The 18622-nt window shown below is 35.0% G+C and overlaps 1 protein-coding gene across 1 annotated transcript in view; it reads left to right on the top strand.

The window, feature by feature from the left end:
* Positions 1-18622, top strand: part of KIAA0825 (KIAA0825 ortholog) — a 233101-nt gene that overhangs the window by 79433 nt on the left and 135046 nt on the right. The window contains exons 9-12 of the mRNA XM_071448657.1: positions 659-809; positions 3864-4054; positions 6342-6524; positions 12603-12713. Of these exons, the coding sequence (XP_071304758.1) occupies positions 659-809; positions 3864-4054; positions 6342-6524; positions 12603-12713 (636 nt within the window). The remainder of the gene's footprint in view (positions 1-658; positions 810-3863; positions 4055-6341; positions 6525-12602; positions 12714-18622) is intronic.

Here is an 18622-nt window from a genome sequence, read left to right as displayed (position 1 = left end):
TTGCTTTTAGGAGATTTTGTCTTAAGGTACTAAGAGTCTCTTGGTCCACATATTTCCAGCCATGTGTAATTTAAAAGTAGAAACAGTGGTTTTGGGGAGGGACCCTGAAACAGCACAATTTCTAAGAAATGTATGATTTCTGAGTGGGTATATGCACTGTTGAGCTGCTTTCCCTCTGATGTTTTACTGTCTCTTGCATGAAGTGTATCACTGTGAGTGGAAAGTCTGACCTAAAATACTGCTCAATAATTCTACTCAGATGAATTATCAAAGAGTTTTAGTACATACCTACCAAAATCAATTTCTGTACTCTGTGCTTACGTGTTTTTTGTCACACTCAGTGCTGAGGTAATAATTGCTGATGCAAGAATGCTGCAATTAAAAACTCCAAATAAGTGAATGTTGAATGTACTTGTCTCTGAAAATAGGATGAAGTAATTTATTTCTCAGCGATTGGTTAAATGACAAGTTATAGATAAGCAGACATATTTTGAGAACTTTTGAAACAAAAATTTGCAAACCTGAATGATAGTTTCAGGACCAAGAGGAAATGAATGATTGATACCTACTAATAAAAACTATTTGCAGTACTAGGGATTGTTACCTCCTAGTGCATAGCCTTTCATTCATTGTCTTTTTAATGATTCTCTCTGAACAGACCCCTGTTCCTATTGCCTATCCAAAAATGTCAGGAATTCATCAACATTCTCCAGTTTCAAGTTACGAACTACTGCATCAGAGTTTGTGCTACAAGCATTTTACAGGATGCTGAGAGCCACTGCTGGGATGACTACAAAGCTTTTTATGAGGTGTGAGGTTACAAAATGTGTTTTAGTGTTTGCCAGCTCACTGACTAATCAGAAGCATGAGATCAGCATTGTTTTTACATAAGGATTATTGGAATGTACTATTTTGAAATATCTATTATTGCAGGCAGGTGTCTATTTAGAAATGATGTAGGAAAACATAGTCATTTAAAGATGAGATAGATTATTACCATGGCATGTTTGTGTCATTTACTTCATAAAATATTTATTGTGTGTCAAGGCATTTATATAGAACTCAGTAAAGAGTACACCATCACCTTAATCTCTAAGAACTTTACACTTCTTTTAGAAAGTGTGATATATGAAGATCTTTTTCTGGGAAATTTTTTATCTGATTCTTTGATTTTTATTTTCAATTATTTCCCTTTTTACTTTTTGTGAGTAAAGGGTGAAACAAAGAAAGATGTTCAATATAGTTACCTAAAGCATTCAGCAATGTATTTTTGAAATAGCCAGTGCCATGTCACCTGCATCTTGAAGTAATGGGTCTGATTTATAGCTATAATCCTAATAATTCTATTAAAAAAAATTAAGATAATGATTTCATTTATTGGATTCTTTTCCTTCATCCTAGTTAGATACAAACATAGGTTGACATACACTGTTTGAAATTATTTTCACTTAAGTGCAGGGTGATGTATTATATGAATTTTTAATCAATAATAACTGAAATCTACTGGAGGCAAAGTCTTGTCCTTCCTTATATAATTTTCTGTGTGAGACAATTAGTGTGTTCTGTTAAGCATTTTCTAGAATTCTTACATGAGAGAAAATTGCATCTGATAGATGTAATCTACAGATAGCGTACAAGAAGTTGCTCAGTCAGTGACAAAATCTGTGCTGGACAGGGCATACAAACCATAGAGTAATTTATCAAAATGTCCATCTCTCAAAGACAAGTAAATAAACATTTCAGTTTTGTTTGAATGATAGATGATAAGGCAGTGGGTTTTGGCAACTGCTGAATCATGACATGATCTTCATTGTCTGTGGTGCCTATGGTGCTGTGTCCTGTTTACTGGTGATCCAGTAACTTTACTATGGAGAAACAGTTGTCTAACAAGAAAGAATATGGAGTAGCTAAACAGTTTTATCATTACTGAGCAGAACTGATGTGTGTAGGAGGAATGAGGAAAACTGGTGTCTCAGCTCTGTATGTTTACAGGATTTGAGGTAAAAAGTATATAATTTTACATCATCGCTCCTCTTTTTACTGGTCCCTGGGAGATGGCCCAAGGCTGGACTGTGATCTGCTCTGAGTTCCTTCAGGAGGCATGCTGCAGAGCAGATGTTACTTCAGTTGATCTCTTGTAGGCATCCTAAATGGAAGAGATTGGATTAAGATTTATTGCTTGTTACAGAGGAATTCCCTGCTGAAACTTCCAGCAGTGAGAGGTGGCTTCTTCCAGCATAGGATCTCAGCGGGAAGAGTGCGCCACTGGGCCAGCTCTTCAGATTATGTTTTTGAATGAAGCTCTTAGTGTAGCAGACATCTGCTGTAGCTGTGGGAACTTACGTTTTCTACAGGCAAAGAATAAAGAATTGCCTGTTCAGAGGTAATACTGAGTGGCTTGTGTAATAAAACAGCTGCTTGTTTCCTCATATTTAAACTAAATAAAAGCTCCCATCTGTTTTTATTATATGAAGCCTGCAAAAATAGCAGATGTTTATCAGTGGAATTGTCCAGAAATGGCAGCAAATAGAAACACAGGTCAGAAAAGGGGAGTGAATCTTGTTTAAATCTTCAGTGATATTGTTGTTTCTGCAGTGGAGGTACAATACTAAAAAAGGGGAAAAGAGCTATTACTTAAATAAACCAAAGCATAGGAAGTGAAACAATTTGTGTTTATAATTACAGAGTTAAAAAGTAAAACTTGTCAACAAGCTTGTTTATTTGTTCTTTGTAATAATTTTTGCCACTTTTTAATATAAAATGCACTTCAAATATTGTGTCAGAGGAAAACCAAATAGTGACAACTTCCAATAATCTGCTAATGCTCATGCTAATATATTTTTTAAAAAGCCAGATTATTTTTTATTTTATTGTTAAAGAATGCCTATCAAATTCTAAAAGCATTGTAAAAATTGGGGGGTTATTTTATATTTCTAATAATGCCAAAATATCAACAAATTCTTAAAATATTTTTCAGTTCCTTTGGGATGTGGGAACTGAAGATTGAATCTCTGTTCTCAAAAAAGTTCATGTTAATGCTATTTGCTGAATAGGTATTAGTTGAAATATTTAAACGGGAAATGTATTTCCTGGGTAATTTTTAGAATTATTATGGAGTAACTGCTGTGATTTTGACCCCTGCATATTTATTTCTGTGTCTTAATGGGATAGATCTGTTTAGACAATGAAATATTAATGCCAGTGATGTTTCCTTGCCAGAAAATGTTTGGTTTCAATACATCCAAATTACAAGACAAAAAAATATCTTAGTAAAGCAATCTGGATATCTCTTATTGTCAGTTTAATAGTTCAGTTGTTCTTACCTCTTCTCTTCTCTTCTCTTCTCTTCTCTTCTCTTCTCTTCTCTTCTCTTCTCTTCTCTTCTCTTCTCTTCCTCTATTATATATAACCAAGGTTTTATAGTCATGGTTATGCATAGCATTTCTGCATCTGGGTAAATACACATGATTAAGTAATTTAAATAATTATTCTCTTTGCAGACAAAGAAACTGCTATGTTAAGTTTATCTGACGATTCTGTTGTGTACAGAATACTGTCTATGTTTTTAAACTAAACTTACAACACTATGGGTTTGAGATTATAAAAGAATATAATTCAGAATATAAAAGTTCAAATGCTGTGGTTTTATTTTGTGGCAGCACTGTAATTTTGTGACTGAAATGCAACATGTGTTTCCTTGCAAATAAAGATGTCTCACATCTTTTCAAGCACCATTTTTGGCCATCCTATTCCTGGAACTCTTTAGCTATTTCCTTTCAGATTTAATTAAATAGACCTGTAAGAGTTAAATTGACATTTTGGAAGGGGTGTTTTTTTTATGTAATGTGTGGTGGTTTTGATAGGGGGAAAGATGCTCATTCTCTGTCCAGATGTGGCATTACTTCTGCTGTGCTCTTCATCATGATCTGTGGACTATTCTACCTCCAAAGACAGCCCAGGAGATTCTTACAGATGTACTAGAGCGATCTTTGGATATTCTGTCCTCCAGATATTGTCAGGTGTGTCCCAGTTACAAAAGAACACCACAAATCAGGTAATGATTGTATATTTAATACACCATTTTGATGGATTAAAGAAGTAAATGTTAGTCTTCTGTTATTTACTGCTTTGATTCAAATTTCAATGTTAATGAACACAGCAGAGGGGATAGACCAAATCTATGCATTTGATGTTTGTTTTAATAAAATTTATTTTGTATATTTAAGTATATTTAGTAGTTATATCATGGGCATATATTATATATGGGCAGAATTGAAGGCCTCTCAACTCTGTCAAATTGTTCCATAAACTGCTTGATTGGTTTGAAAGCCTCACAATGGAAGTTCATAGAGGATTGGTGATGCAACCAAAAATGTGGATAGAATTGACAATGTCAGGATTAGAAATCAAGCTGTTGAATTATTAAGAAAATTTAATGAGTTCCCATAGAATCTGTGGTTTTATAGGGCTTTTCAAGTGAAAGAAAACATTTGTTTTGATGTGACCTTGTAGTAGATGCCAGTGGTGTAGAAGGAGAGAGGAGAAAGAGGCTATTCCTTTTTCTGTCATTTTAAAAAATAAGAAATTAGAAGTTTTTCTTGTTGCAATTCTTACATTTTGCCAGAGAGCACAGTCTTTTTGAGAAATACTAAAGCAGGTGTCTTCAAGTGGAAGTTAACCCTACCTTTGTCCTTTCTATCCAATGTCTTGTTTTACTGAATAAATAGGTGTTCTTCTCCTAATAGAATGGGTGAGGTTGGAAGGGACCACAGTGGGTCATCTGGTCCAGCCTCCCTACTCATGCAGGGTTATCTCAGAGTACCTAGCACAAGGCCAAATCCAGACAGTCCTCTTAGATGTCTCCAGTGAGGGACAATCCGCACCCTCTCTGGGTACTCTGTTCCAGTGCTTGGTCACCCACAGAGTAAGGAAGTTCTTCCTCATATTCAGGTGGAACTTCCTGTGCACAATTTCTGGCCATTGCCTTTAGTACTGTTGCACAGCACCACCTAGAAGAGTTAAAGAGTTTGCAGTTTTAGAGGGCTAGAGACACTTACCAGGTCCATGCTCTGTGTGACTAAGAGTCATGTGCTGTCATCTCAAGTTTTATTATGAAAAGGAGTGTTATCATGAGAGCTCAAGTAACTTGCACAAGATCACATTCTTAAAATGGTAGGAAAAAACCAAAATTTTATACTATATACCTATTTGTGTGCTCTGTTCCTCCAATAACTCACTGTAATCAGGCTGTTCTGTATCTTTTGGTACAAGGAGATTTTCTGACAACTTGCCTGAAAATTTTTTGGGGGAAAAAGTTACCTGAAATATGAAAAATGCAATATTACCTAAGTGTCATACTAGTCAATTCTATATGAATTCACTTCAAACTACTGAACAAGAAAAAACTTTTTATGTTGTCATTTTGTAGAAAAGTTGTATTTTTGTTAGTGTGATTCTTGAATTTTTCACTAAGTAAATTGAACTATCCAGTCATGATTAAATGGAAAAAAATACTCAATATATTTTTATCACAGACTCTTTACATGTTTTTTTAATATTGTTGTAGTTTGTGGGGGTATCTTTTCTCCAAGTGGTTCTTCAAATGGTAGAGAACTGGTGTATGATATGGACAAATGTCTGTTTACGTGTGTTTGCCTAGATTTTTCAAAAATAACATGATCCTTAAAAATGCCATGATCACAGGTGTATCCATGGCTTTTAGGTACTTAGTAGTTTTTAAAGTCCAATCTCATAACTCCCATATTTTTTGTGTTATTCACATGTTTCCTCTGTATTGTATGTCATGGTTGTTGTGTTGTTGTAGTTTGGGTTCTTGCTGTTGTTCAGACCAATGACATGTGGTGCTCTGCCAACCAGTACCAACAAGCAATAGATTACTGACTCAGAAATGTTGCACATTGTACAGTGTTGCATGGAGTTAGTTTTGCTGATTGAAGATTAAGTTACTTTGTTCCTATTTTTTGCCCCATCAGGATTTGAAAATAGTAAGTACATTTTAATGATAAGAAAACAAAATTCATATTTATTTACTTGTAGTTTAGGAAGTAAATTATTCATGCTTAGTGACACTGTCCTTTCAGAAAGGACATTTCCAAATTTTTAAGTCTTCTTTCTACTAGTTTCAGTAACAACTTCTCTGTGAAATAGTTGATTTTTACAGAGTAGTGGATGGAGACTTTCTGCATCACTGAAGAGGAAATTTAAAAGGTCCATGCTATGATTTTAGTGTTTATCCTGTCAGAGAAAATGTCTGCTTAATTGGAATTTACCACTATAAAGATGTTTTAAGTAATGTTATTCTTGGGCTTTTTTTCCTACAGAGTTGATATTGCAGCAATTTTGATGTCCACTGAAGATATGCTCTGGTCAATTTGTAGTTCTGTGCAGGAGTTTCTGAATCCACACAAAGACAGAAATCTCAAGATCTATAAAATACATAGCCACTGCAATAGTCTGATCTCTGTGCTGGCTATTTTAACTTCACCATTGAAGAATTTGTATGAGTGAGTATGAAATAAACATTTAATTTGAGATAAAGTTGGTTCTTGAGCTTACATGGGTAGATCTAGAAGGGTGAATTTTTGTGTTGAAATCAAATGTAATGCATAGTATTGGCACATTTTAATAGTCTTTGACTATGTCTCAATTTGATCCCATACTTATATGGGATCTTGCCTAAATCCCAGTTATATCTCCTGAGATTTTATTAGCTTTGGATCAAACTCTGGTGCTGTACATTTTTTTTTTTTTCTGTTAATAACATATACCATAGTGAATGTCTGGGTTTATTTCCTCTGGTTCAAAACCAGTAGAATTTAATTAATTTTTACTGCCCCAAATTTGCAATTTATTTTTCGAGTTAGGACATATTTCTAATTAAATATGGTCTTATTGATCTGAAAACATTTACTACCATGGTACCAAATACTTTGGTAAGCAGGTTGTCAAATCCCTCATGTTGTCAATCTTCTAGAAGTATTGGAATGTAAAGGTAATTTACTAAAATGATCATCTGGTTACACGACCAGTGTGCTGCAACAAATGTAGTAAAATGTAAGAATATGGAGTGCCCATATTTATAAAATCGCGGTTTCACAAGTCACAACTGTAAAAAATGGACATGTAACTTGCACTGAAATTTGGTCTGAGTTTTTTGTTGATAAAATTCATATGTAAATTTGGTGTAAGAGACAATGCAAAGTGAAATCAGAAATTTAAAAAAGAGGAACAACAAAACCCCGAACTAATGAAGCCACATCCTATTCAACTGGCTCTTACTTCATTATTCAAAATAAGAAAAATTCTAGGTGGTACTAGGGTGGAGACCTCCTGCATGTAAGCCTCTTTAACTAATTTTTTTTTTGTCATGTGTGGGCTCATTTTAATATTTGTGGCCTCTAAAGAACATGCAAAACTGGATTGTACCTGATTGTTTGATCTTATATAACACAGGCTTATGAATAGATAGCATTTTTGAAGGTGGCTCAGAAATAGTAGTGCTGCTATGGCAGTAGAAATGGAGGCAAGAAAGGATTACAGTGGCTGTAACTGCTTCTACTGTCAGTTTTGACATTTCATCTTTCTTTTATGAAAGGCCTTAAAATGATAGACCATAGTAAATATGCAGTACAATTTGTTCCTTTAAGTGATTCTAGTCTCCTTCACTCATCAGTGTTGTTTACATATTTATGTATACCTAGCATGACAAAAAATGTGTGCTTGCTGGAGAACTCACAGAGTTTCAGAACAAAGTGCCCATGAAAAGCTTGGTTTCTATTTTATGTAAAATGCTGCAGGTAAGCATCTTGGTCATATAGCTTGCAGAGTTAGGGATGTGAATTTCATTACCTGAATTTGCTTATCTGGAGATCAAAACCTTGACATGTTCCGAATGTAGCAGCTCATTTCATTTACTACAAAGTACTGTGCAAATCACCACCAAAATATGGCAGCTCTGTTTAAAGAGAATACAAAAAATTGTTGTATTTTGTTACATAGTTACAAAAATAATATTAACACTGAAGATCATTTCCATAAAGATGATACATGTTTTATAGTAAGTAAAATTGTATTTTTTGATAAACTTCTCTTCAGACCTTGTGTTTTAACAATCTGTGAGGCCCCCATTATCAAAACAATTTTTTTATATTGTATATTTAATTGCATCCAATATTTGTCAAGTAACCTAGCCCAGTGTCCAGAGTACAAAGAAGAAAGTGGTTTAGCCAATCAGCTTCTTAAATGACTATATTCAATTGGAAACACCTTAATATAGTGAATTTTAGGTAAAGTATCTAAGTGTAATGTTTACTGGGGTATGCATAGTTCATTACATTAAGAATCTATCAATAATAAATCCAAAAGTTACACCTGATTTTAAAGGAATATTAATCTTTCATCAATCTCTCTGCAATTATATTGTATAATCACAATTTGCATCTTGTCTTGACTCTATATCTTTCACACCTTTGGTAAAGTTAACTGGAAGTGAAATCTTTTCTTTTAAATCTATTATGCTCTCTTGTTGTACTGAAGTTTTCCCTTAAGTGACTAGAAGTCAATTAATCTTTAGATTTTTCAGGAAAATTCTGTGTAATCAGAAAAATGGCAATGATGAAACATTGTTTTCCAGTAGTTGTGTAATAATATGACTGGTTCATTTCCAACTTACTAGAGAGGCTGTATTCTCTATTGCTTAAGGGAACTAAAATTATTTAAATTTCTTAATTATTTTGTGGAAATTGATCAAAACAGTAATGGTGGTGAAAAATTGGTAATGTCCTTAACTTCAGATAAGGTGATTCTGTTTTCTCATTCTTAATTTTGTGATCTAGACTTTTTTTTCTGTATGACAAGATTACTTAGATCTGGTCCGAAATTCATCTATGAATCTTGGGTCATCTGAGTTTAATGTTTTTTTTCTATGGGTTTTTTTCTGTGCTTCATTTTTTCCATCCTTCTGTGTCTTTCCTGAAGTATCTTTAGCATAATGGAAATGTTGGTTGGAAAGGACTGCTGGAGGTTGTCTAATCTAGCCTCCTCCTCAAAGAGAACAATTACCAAGAGCAGTCAAACATGACTGTGTTTGACCAACTTAACTAACACATGCCAACCTCCAGGAACTGAAGTTTTCCCACTTCTTGTGAAGCCTGCTCTGCAGCTGCAATGCCTTAGTGCAAAATATTGCCTCATATCAAGTGTGAGCCCTCAAAGCTGCTGGCTATAATTTGCTGTATCACATCAGCCCCACTGGGTAAAGTTGGTCGGTGTTGTCTTCGTAATTACTGTTTGGGTGGTTGTAGGCTGCCATTACATGAATCGACACTTTAGCCACCTCTTCACCAAGTAAAGGAGTCTAGGGCCCTCAAACATTTTTTACATGATTCAGTTTCGTCTTCTCCAGTTTTCTCACATACTCCTTGAACTGTAGTCCCAGGGGCTGGACAAACTATTCTAGGTAAGGCTTAAACTGTTGACAAGGAGATGAAGTAAATCACTATCTTTGTTTTTGTTTTATCTTTCTATTACAGCCCAGTGTGTGGTTTGCATTTTTTCTAGTGATAATACACTGTTGCCTTGTCTTCAGTACCCTACTGCCCATAAACCCCGGGTTTGTGGCTGGGTAGGGTGGCACTTAGACAAGTCAGTTCCCAACCTAGGTTATTGTAATTCTGTAGCTGAAGTAAACAGTTGCTCTTTACCTCAGTCAATTTAGTGAATATCTGTTGGCCCAGGTGTCCATGGGTAGGCACTCAGTTGTTTGTTGTGTTAACTACTGTGTCTGCTTCTCCCAGTTTAGTGTCACCTGAAAATCTGCTAAGCAACTGCTCTCTGTTGACTTTTGTCCACGTTATTGAGGACCGGTTGAACAGTGAGTCACTAGAATGTGCTCCTCAAATCTACTGAGTGTTGCTATTTTCTTGCTGCTTACTCAAAGCTCTGAAATATGAGGATTTTTATAATTCTGAATTTCCAATCATCATAGTCTACTTGCTGACAGTTACTTGCTTCAGTTACTCAGTTCTAGTAGCTGGGGTTTCATGTAGAGGATCACACAGTTTCAGTGCTGCCTGTGAATACACAGAAGAGTCCAATGCCATTCTTTACTCATAAGTTTGTGGAGGAGTAAATTACCTGGGCCTCAAAGTAGAGACTCTCTTCTGCCTCAGGTTCAGGATTGCTCAGTTTGGAGCAGATCTATTCTTGTGCCTGTTCTGATATGCTTTAGTCTTTTGTACTGAGTAGGGGATGATAGTCTGTAAAGGAAGAATATAAAGAGGAAGGTGAATGCACCTTTTTGTGATTTCTTAGTATGAATTGTTATATCTTATTTTCTCAACAAGAAATCAAGTAAATTATTTAAATGTTGAGAGAATCATATAGAGAGTTTATTGGCAAAATTGTTCTCTATTGTTGTAAATTCAATGTTATTTGCTATTAAAGACTGAGAACATTTCTCTTTAATATATGAGTTATAACTCATGAAGTTGCTTTTTAGTAATGTTTATTCATTATACAGAGAGAAATCACACAAACTACAAAGAAACCATGTGTTAGGATGCACCTTGCCTGCATCTCATTTCTTCACACCTGCACTCAGGCTTACAGGGTCAATTCTCACCTTGTCATACTCTACTGAAGAATAAAACCATTATAACTTGAAATCTTGCTTTGGTATTAAATCAGCTATCCAGTGCTTTGAGATAATAGGCAGCTGGTTTAGCATAACTTGAAGCAAAAACAAATGTCCTATTAGCTATTATTATACTTCTGTCAGAAGAGTAGTTGAGTTCAACAGTCTGGCACAGAGTTGGTTTTTTCCTGGTAAGAATTACCTAGCCAGCAGTGGACATTAAAAAGTGCTGTCATGAGAATTACTGTATTATCATCAGACACTTGATTTTTAATAGTATTTGAAGCTATTCTAATATTTAAACAATCTCTAAAACCCTCAGATTATCTCTACCTCACTTTAAAAATTTGATAGAGATTTTGGTATAAGCAAGTAAGTCAGAATCCAAAAATCTGCTCTGTGCTTCTCCTTAGGATATGGCTAAGGCTCCTTAGGATACAGCTAAGTCACACTTAGCAAGCTGCTTTAGTCCAGAATTCTGCCAAACAGTTCCTACACAAGCAATAGACAAGATGTGGTCCTCTTTTTTTAAATTAGATTGCTAACCAAGATGTATTTATCACACTTTTGTGTAGGATGTTTGCTCTATACTTTGTTATATTCAGAAAAAAATATTTCAGTGGATGAGAAACAATAAGATTTGTTTTTTACTTTCATAATATTGAAATTACTGTCCTTAAAATAATTCAAGTTGGCATTCTTCTTTTGGCCATATTAGAATCTCAGCTTTATTTTTAATCTTCAGGTTTTCATGAATTCATAAAGAGCACAAATTGGCTGTGCTAATCCTTCTGCTCAGATTTTGCTTACTTAAGATCTGTATTAAATTATTTATATTTTTTTTTATTAGTAAGAGTGGTTTCCAAATAAAACAGCCTATCTTTTGGAGAAGTTCAGAAACAGCTACCTTTCTTGTTGAAAAGCTATAATTCTCTCTCTTCTTTCATTTGAGTCTAATAGACATGTAGCTATAGTTCTGAATTACTTCAGATAAAAGATAAAAAATTCACAGCCAAGTATGATGAAAAGTAAGGTGCTTGTGAAGTGATAATTGTTTATATTTAATGGAGGATACATATAACAGGCTGGAATTCCTCTCTGCTGGAATTGTAGACAATGTAAATGAGAATAAAAAGGGAAGAGGCCAAGGGGCATCCATTACTATCACACATTATTGAATCCTATTGGCTGCTAGAAAATTGTACAAATACTAATAATTTATTACTAAACAATAATTAAAAGCAAATATTAAATTATAGAATCCTGTTCTTACACACATCTGTAATCCTATCATATAATTAATTTATAAAATATTTCATTTTTAGTATCCATAGACTTTGCCTCTCACATAATTTAAGTAAAGTATTGCAAAAGTGACATCTAGTCACAATCTAGTTCTTCTCTAGCCCTTTATATTTGAAAACAACCAGTATTACATTTCTCTCAAGCCAGTGAAGGTGCAAAGCTTCTGGTTCAAATTTTTGCCCAGTATGATCCAAAGTCTATATATGCTTGCATGTCAGTCAGTATCATTTCAAAAGATACTTTACATATCATTATTATAAAAGTGTTGAAAATACTATGCATTTTTGTAAGGCAGGAAGAAAAGAGCTATAGAAATGAATGACTGAAGAGAAATTTGCTTATTGAATACATTTTCAAACATAGTTTGAAAATGTATTATATAGGAATAAAAATATGAAGAAAACCTGAATAACAGTTGTTAGATACCAAGTTTCAAAGAGTGAAAATGAATAAAAATATAGAATTTTTATAGAAATTTTTTTTTACAGTACATAGAGTTGCAATAATGTGTTTGCATACATATATTAATAGTATTTATCATAAGGTATTTTCTGTCTTCTATTCATGTAGACATACTTAGTAGTAGTGGTCTAAAGGGATTTTCAGTCTCCCTAGTAATTTGGAAGTATTTGGTTTCTTTCAGGACATTTCTGGATAATTCTGATGAACATCTTCCTCAAGATTTTTCAGAAGTCTTTTATCATCCATTACACTGGTTATTTTGCATACCGTCATCCTGTTTTTTCTTTCAAAAGTGAGTATCAAAAGTTAATTGTTGTAAAAGGATCACAAACGGAGGCCATTTTCCCTGGGAAAAAGAAGTCATTTCCCCAGGGTCTGGGTATCAGATTAAAGGTAGCGTTTGGGGGTCTAAGCACTTGCAGGGTCCTAGTTGCTGGCAGCTTTAGTATTGGAGAAATCCAGCAAAGTTTGCCAATTTCAGGCTTCACACTGCCCGGTCGGCCGGGGCGAGTGGCCGCAAATGGAGACCATTTTCCATGGGAAAAAGAAGTCAGTATTAGTCAAATATTGTTACATTTTGAAGAGCATATCAGAATCAATGTCTAATTAATATTCTGATTTTTAAAAGTCATAGAAGCATTTTTTAATTAATTACAGATTTCTCTAATATTTGAAAGTCTGAGGAAAAGTTGCACTGAAAGCACTGTATTTTGTTAGTCTATTAATTATGTTTGAGATTGGAATTATCCATAAGGTTTTCTGGCTTTAATTAAAGACTATATAGTTCTTGATAATACAGAAGTTCAGGACAGTTGCTGTTTTAAAGGACTTATAATTAAAGGGGAGATAAAGAATGTATGTCTTTCTGTTTAGGATTGCTGTTTAAAAATAACAGTACATAAATAACTCATTTAACAATATGCTGCTTGATTGTAGTTGAGTTTTTTGGAGATTATTGAATGATTAGAAGCAAAAGCTTAACTTTTCTGTGTCACTGCATATAAGGACAAGTGACATAGAAGATAGATACTACCAGCTGTGCTGTTGTTTGCTTTCTAATTTTGAAACTGAAACACTCCCACACCAGTGTAGATCCTCTCCTAACCCCTTCACCTCCCTCTCCTCCTTTTCAAGGTTATTTCCTGAGAGGTTTTTACTCTCCATTTTCATGAAAAGCTGCTTTTGTGAGATGTTACTGTGTTTTCCAAGAAAGTATTTTTATCTTTTGGAGGAGTACGTTATCAAATGACTGGTGACCTATGGATGACCCATGTGCATTGGATTTATTACCTTTTTCCTTGTACACACAGCATCTTTTACCTTGTATATGTAAATATCTTCCCTATAATTTTGCTCCATACTACACAAAACATGCTGATTTCTCTCCATAGGCTCCACTCCTAACTATGTGTCATCAATCCTCTTCTCTCCTTCCTTAGTGCCTCTGATATCTGCTGAACCAGAGACAATATATGTTGTGACTGCATCAAAATCATGTGGTTTGCTAACTACATGCCAAACAGAGTTGAATAACTGTGAATTCAGAATATGTCCTGCTTGAAATAGTAATTTAAGTTCTTATAAAGCGTGAAAGATCATGTGTGTTTATCAAGCTTCAAGGAACTTTGTCAGTGACATTTTAAGTTATGCATGGTTGGAGAGAAAGGAGAAGGATGGATACAGTAGAGGGAATGACTGCATTAGAAAGGAATCTAGTCATCCATTTCTGGAAAATTTATGCTCCATTAGGTATTCATTGTAGAAAAGACAATATGTTTTTTGATGCCCTCATGCACGGCCAGATCTCAAAATATAAATTTTACTGTGAAGTATGAGTTTTGGAAGATGATTTTGCAACTGAGTACCCTGTACTGTGTAACAGTATGTAAAGGAAATGCTGGTACCATTTCAGTCTGACATAATTATCTTTTTTGAGGTGGAATTAAGATAGATAAAAATAAATAGCAGAAAACTATTCAAGAGCTATGTAGTATGCACTTATTTTCTGTGGAAGAAAGGTACTAAAATACACTACTTCTCAGTCACCAAACAGGAAAATGCTAAGTACAAAAGAAAGTACATCTCCAAGAAGATCAAGTCAGTGTACATTTGTGAGAAAAGTCCGTATATAGAGAGAGCCTTGCATACTGTCCTGGTGATAATGAGCAAACTATATTGGTTAAATACTTATTGTTCCTTTTTAACAACACACCTTTCAGCTGCTCAGGAAAAAAAGTTAAGGACTCTGTATCTAATGAGTAATTCTGAGGTGTTCTAGTTTTTTCATTGGTTTTATACTCTATGTGAATGTAACATTTTTCCCCTTCAAATGCTGCCTTAAGAATATTATAAAGAAACATCGTACTTAAGTATTGCAGAAAATTGTATTTCACAACATCCTAATTATTCATGGGTTGTTTTCTGATTTTACGTCTTATATCTAATTAAAATATATGTTCACTGTCTGTAACAAAATTGGAAGCACAGGCCATTGTATACCTCTTGGCTGTGGCCACCTGATTTTTAACTGACAGCACTAACCTGTCATACATTTAGCTATTAAGTATTTAGTCTTCCTAAGCTTGCTATTTCAGAAAAAAGTTTTGCTAGTTCCTGAAAGTACTTTGTTTACTATGTAACCTGATTTCCTACATTATTTTTCATTGCTGCAAATGGCTACAGTCTGTTTAATTTTATCAATTTGACTCCAAAATCAGTGTCAAGGTTGTTACCATGACTTAGCATATCTACCTGCCTTACAACATCTTGAACTTAGAACATGAGATTTTCTTTCTTTCTATCTTGAATAGAAACCAAAATAATATAGTTGGTTATCAAACTAAAGAGTTACTGATAATTTATATTGCAGTTCTTTTAGTGATAATAATTAACTTATTTATTTATTTAGATATATTAATTTAGTTACTAATTGTGATTCCTGCAGTGCTAATTGTGATTCATTCTTTGCCTCATTTTGGGGTTTATAATCATAGCATTTGCAAATCAAAGTTGGAGTTTTTTCCTTCTACTGTACAAAACGGGACATTTATATGTGTGATATTTATATGTACTTCACCTTTTGTCACTTTTTATGAGGCTAGTCTTATTTTCACTAGTACTGAGCTCAGAGGATGAGAGAACATATGTCTCTCCATATGCACGTTACAAAACTTCTCAGTGCATTTATTGGTGCTAGCTTCATGGCTGTAGGGAATGTCTGCTATATTTTATTTTTCCTCTAAGTGAGTCACACCACTGTACATTTCAATTTGCAAGATGCTTAAAGAGCCAAGAATTGGTATATATTACAACATGATAACTTCCCATCTGGTCAATGACAGACAGTTTTTTTTTTCAATTCAGATACTCTAAAAATATAATTTATTTCTATAGGAATTTAAAATATTATTCTTCATAAATCTAATTGACTCAAATTGTCACTTATCTTTTAGTTTGAAGACAATGAGTGACCTTATTAGACAGGATAACATGACATTAAAAGAAGAGGAAAAAAATTAAACTGGCCTGAATATTTTAACTGGATTACTGAAGAGTTGAGTTTGCTCTCAGCCATAGCATTAATTCTAGGGTGAATATAGTAACCATTTTAATTTTAACTTTATTAATAACTACTGATTAGATTATATATGCATTAGATTATATATATAGGACTAATACTGAACATACAGAAATTAGGATAGTTATTTTAAGAATGCAAAATCCTAATATCTGAATGCAGTATGTATTTTAAATACAGAGAATTTAATTTGACTGCAAGATCTATCAAGTTTTAAATGTATATGTGAAGGTGTTTTTGATAAAAACTGCTTGAATCCAATATGTGCTAATATTCAAATATAATTGTAGAGTCAGTGCTACACTGTCAGCAAAATATATAAAGTATCAGATGGAAGTCACAAAAGCTGTACATAAGGTTTCCTGGCACAGACATTGTTTATGAAGTTAGAGGTATTTGCTGTAGTGTTAAAAGAGCAAAGGCTGAGGTTCCTTTACTAAAATTACTATTACAGTGGAGTTCTGTCATAACAGTGGGCTGTAAGGGCCCTGCTGGAAGATGGTGCTATGGTTTCCTTAGGTGGCTTCAAGGCTGCCCTGCAAGATATGTGGCATACTGCTTTTTCTGGTAATGGAAACATAGACATGTGAGGGACTAAAGTAGAGGAGTGTATCAACTAACATTTTCTTTTCCAGGACTTGTAGGTTTGTATTGAGTATATTGTATAGATAGCAGCTTTGATTCAACAGTGAAATACTTGTGCAGTTATCTGGGGTTTTTTTGTGTGTGTATTCAAGCATAGCTGGGAGGTGGCACACTTGGCTAAGTCAGAGGTTGTAAAAGCATGCAACTTAATGGAGAGGTACCTCTCTGGTAGAACTATCACATGAGTCCATTTTAGTTCTGTCCCAAAAGTTATGTGTAAATGGCATGTAAATTGTTTGAGCAGAGGCATATAAATACTTCTCTAGTCTGACAAGAAAATGTCAGATTGAAAACCTCCCTATGAAGAAGGTTTTAACTGATGCTGAAGGTATTTTTTGCATACTGGCAGGTAATATTTATGCCCAGTCAACGCATATGAAGTCCTTAAAATCATGCATGTAAAATTCATGTGCATAAAAGTTTATGAGGTGTATAAAGTGTCAATATTATCAACTATTGAATAGTGAAACAATTCACTATTATCAACTTGTAGCCAAAAAAGTAAATACAGCGGCTAAACATCAGTTGAAATTTCATTTTCAAAAAACCTTCAAATTAATAAAATCATACACATTAAAGAAAAAAAATTATCCACAATCCAATTTTGAAAACTTGTTTTCAAAAATGTTTCAAGAAGAAAATACTAAATACAATAGGTGATAAACATTTGGCAGGACAGATTTGTTTGGTTTTTGTTTAACTGTAATGTGAGTTCAGTGATTGGTGTTGGGTCACTGGCTGTGTTCAGAGTAAGCCCTGGAATAGTATTTGTAAACCTCAATTTTTGCAGAACATGGAAATCACAAGCAGAAAATAAACTTAATTTTTTTAAAAGCTAATGAATTTGTACTATTGTCATAGTTTGACACTGGCACAATGCCAGTGCCCCCATGAGGGTACCCTCTCCCTGGTTTCTGCTGTGAGATGTGACCAGGAATAAGCAAAGCAGGCTTCCACTTAGAAATAAAGAAAACGAAACTTTATTAACTACACTACAACTATATATAAAAAGGAACACACAGGAAAATGAAAACCTTACAAATACATTTCCTCCTCCCCCCACCAAATTTCCAATACAATACATCTATTCCCCAAATCACCAACTCTTGGTCCAGCACCACCCTTCAGACAATCAATCCTCAGTTCATCAAGAGGAGAGGAGTCCTTCTTGTACTATGGGCTTCCCCTGGAAACACAGCTGAAGCCTCGTGTGTTTCTGTGTCACTCATGGCACCGCCCGGAGTGTCGTGAACTCTTCCTCATGTCCAGTGCTCTCACCACTGAACACGGACCAGAGCTGCTTCTAGGGTTGTCTTTTTAAGGATGCTCTGTCCCGTTCCAAAAAGAGCACAGTCTCACCTTTGGGACACCTGTCCCCCCTATATTTTTTCACCACCTGGGGCCGAGGGGTACCCACACTGAACCCTCTTGGTTCTGAGGCCATTGCCTCCCCCTAGATGCAGTCTCAGTATCACAAGGAACATGGTTCTGTCCATGGCTGTACAAAAAGAGTCCAGCAAAAGCCACTCCATCATCTCTTCCCACTAGGATTCTTCTCTATTCTTCCACTATTTCTCACTCGCCCAGACCTCTCTCGCACTTGCCCATTTCCTTCCTCATCTTCCACTCTATCTCTCTTCTAGGAAAGGTTAATGTTCTGTAAAGTTTTCATTGTCCAAAAAAAGGGTTAAAAACTTGGACTCTGCCTTCTCAGGAACTCCCACAGCGGCCGGACACCTTCTCGCTGCATCCTCCCCCCCACTCCGCTTCTCCTTCTCAGCCGTGCTGCCGGCACATGTTATCAAGTTTCAAGGTAGCACAGTCCCAGGCACAGGCTGTACTCTCTCTCTCTCTCTGTCGGGGGGGCTGCCCAATGCCTCCTGGTACTTCTCCCACCCTTCCATCCTCAGGGGCCTCTTCACCTCCCCTCTCGGTCCAGGCCTCGGCCTACCTCACCCAGCAGCATGGCTCCCCTGCCC

Source organism: Agelaius tricolor, unplaced genomic scaffold (genome assembly GCF_023055355.1).
Source record: "Agelaius tricolor isolate 1412-34295 unplaced genomic scaffold, bAgeTri1.0.p SCAF_27, whole genome shotgun sequence".
In the NCBI taxonomy this organism is placed as follows: Eukaryota; Metazoa; Chordata; class Aves; order Passeriformes; family Icteridae; genus Agelaius; species Agelaius tricolor.
This window is presented reverse-complemented; position numbering and strand designations above follow the sequence as displayed.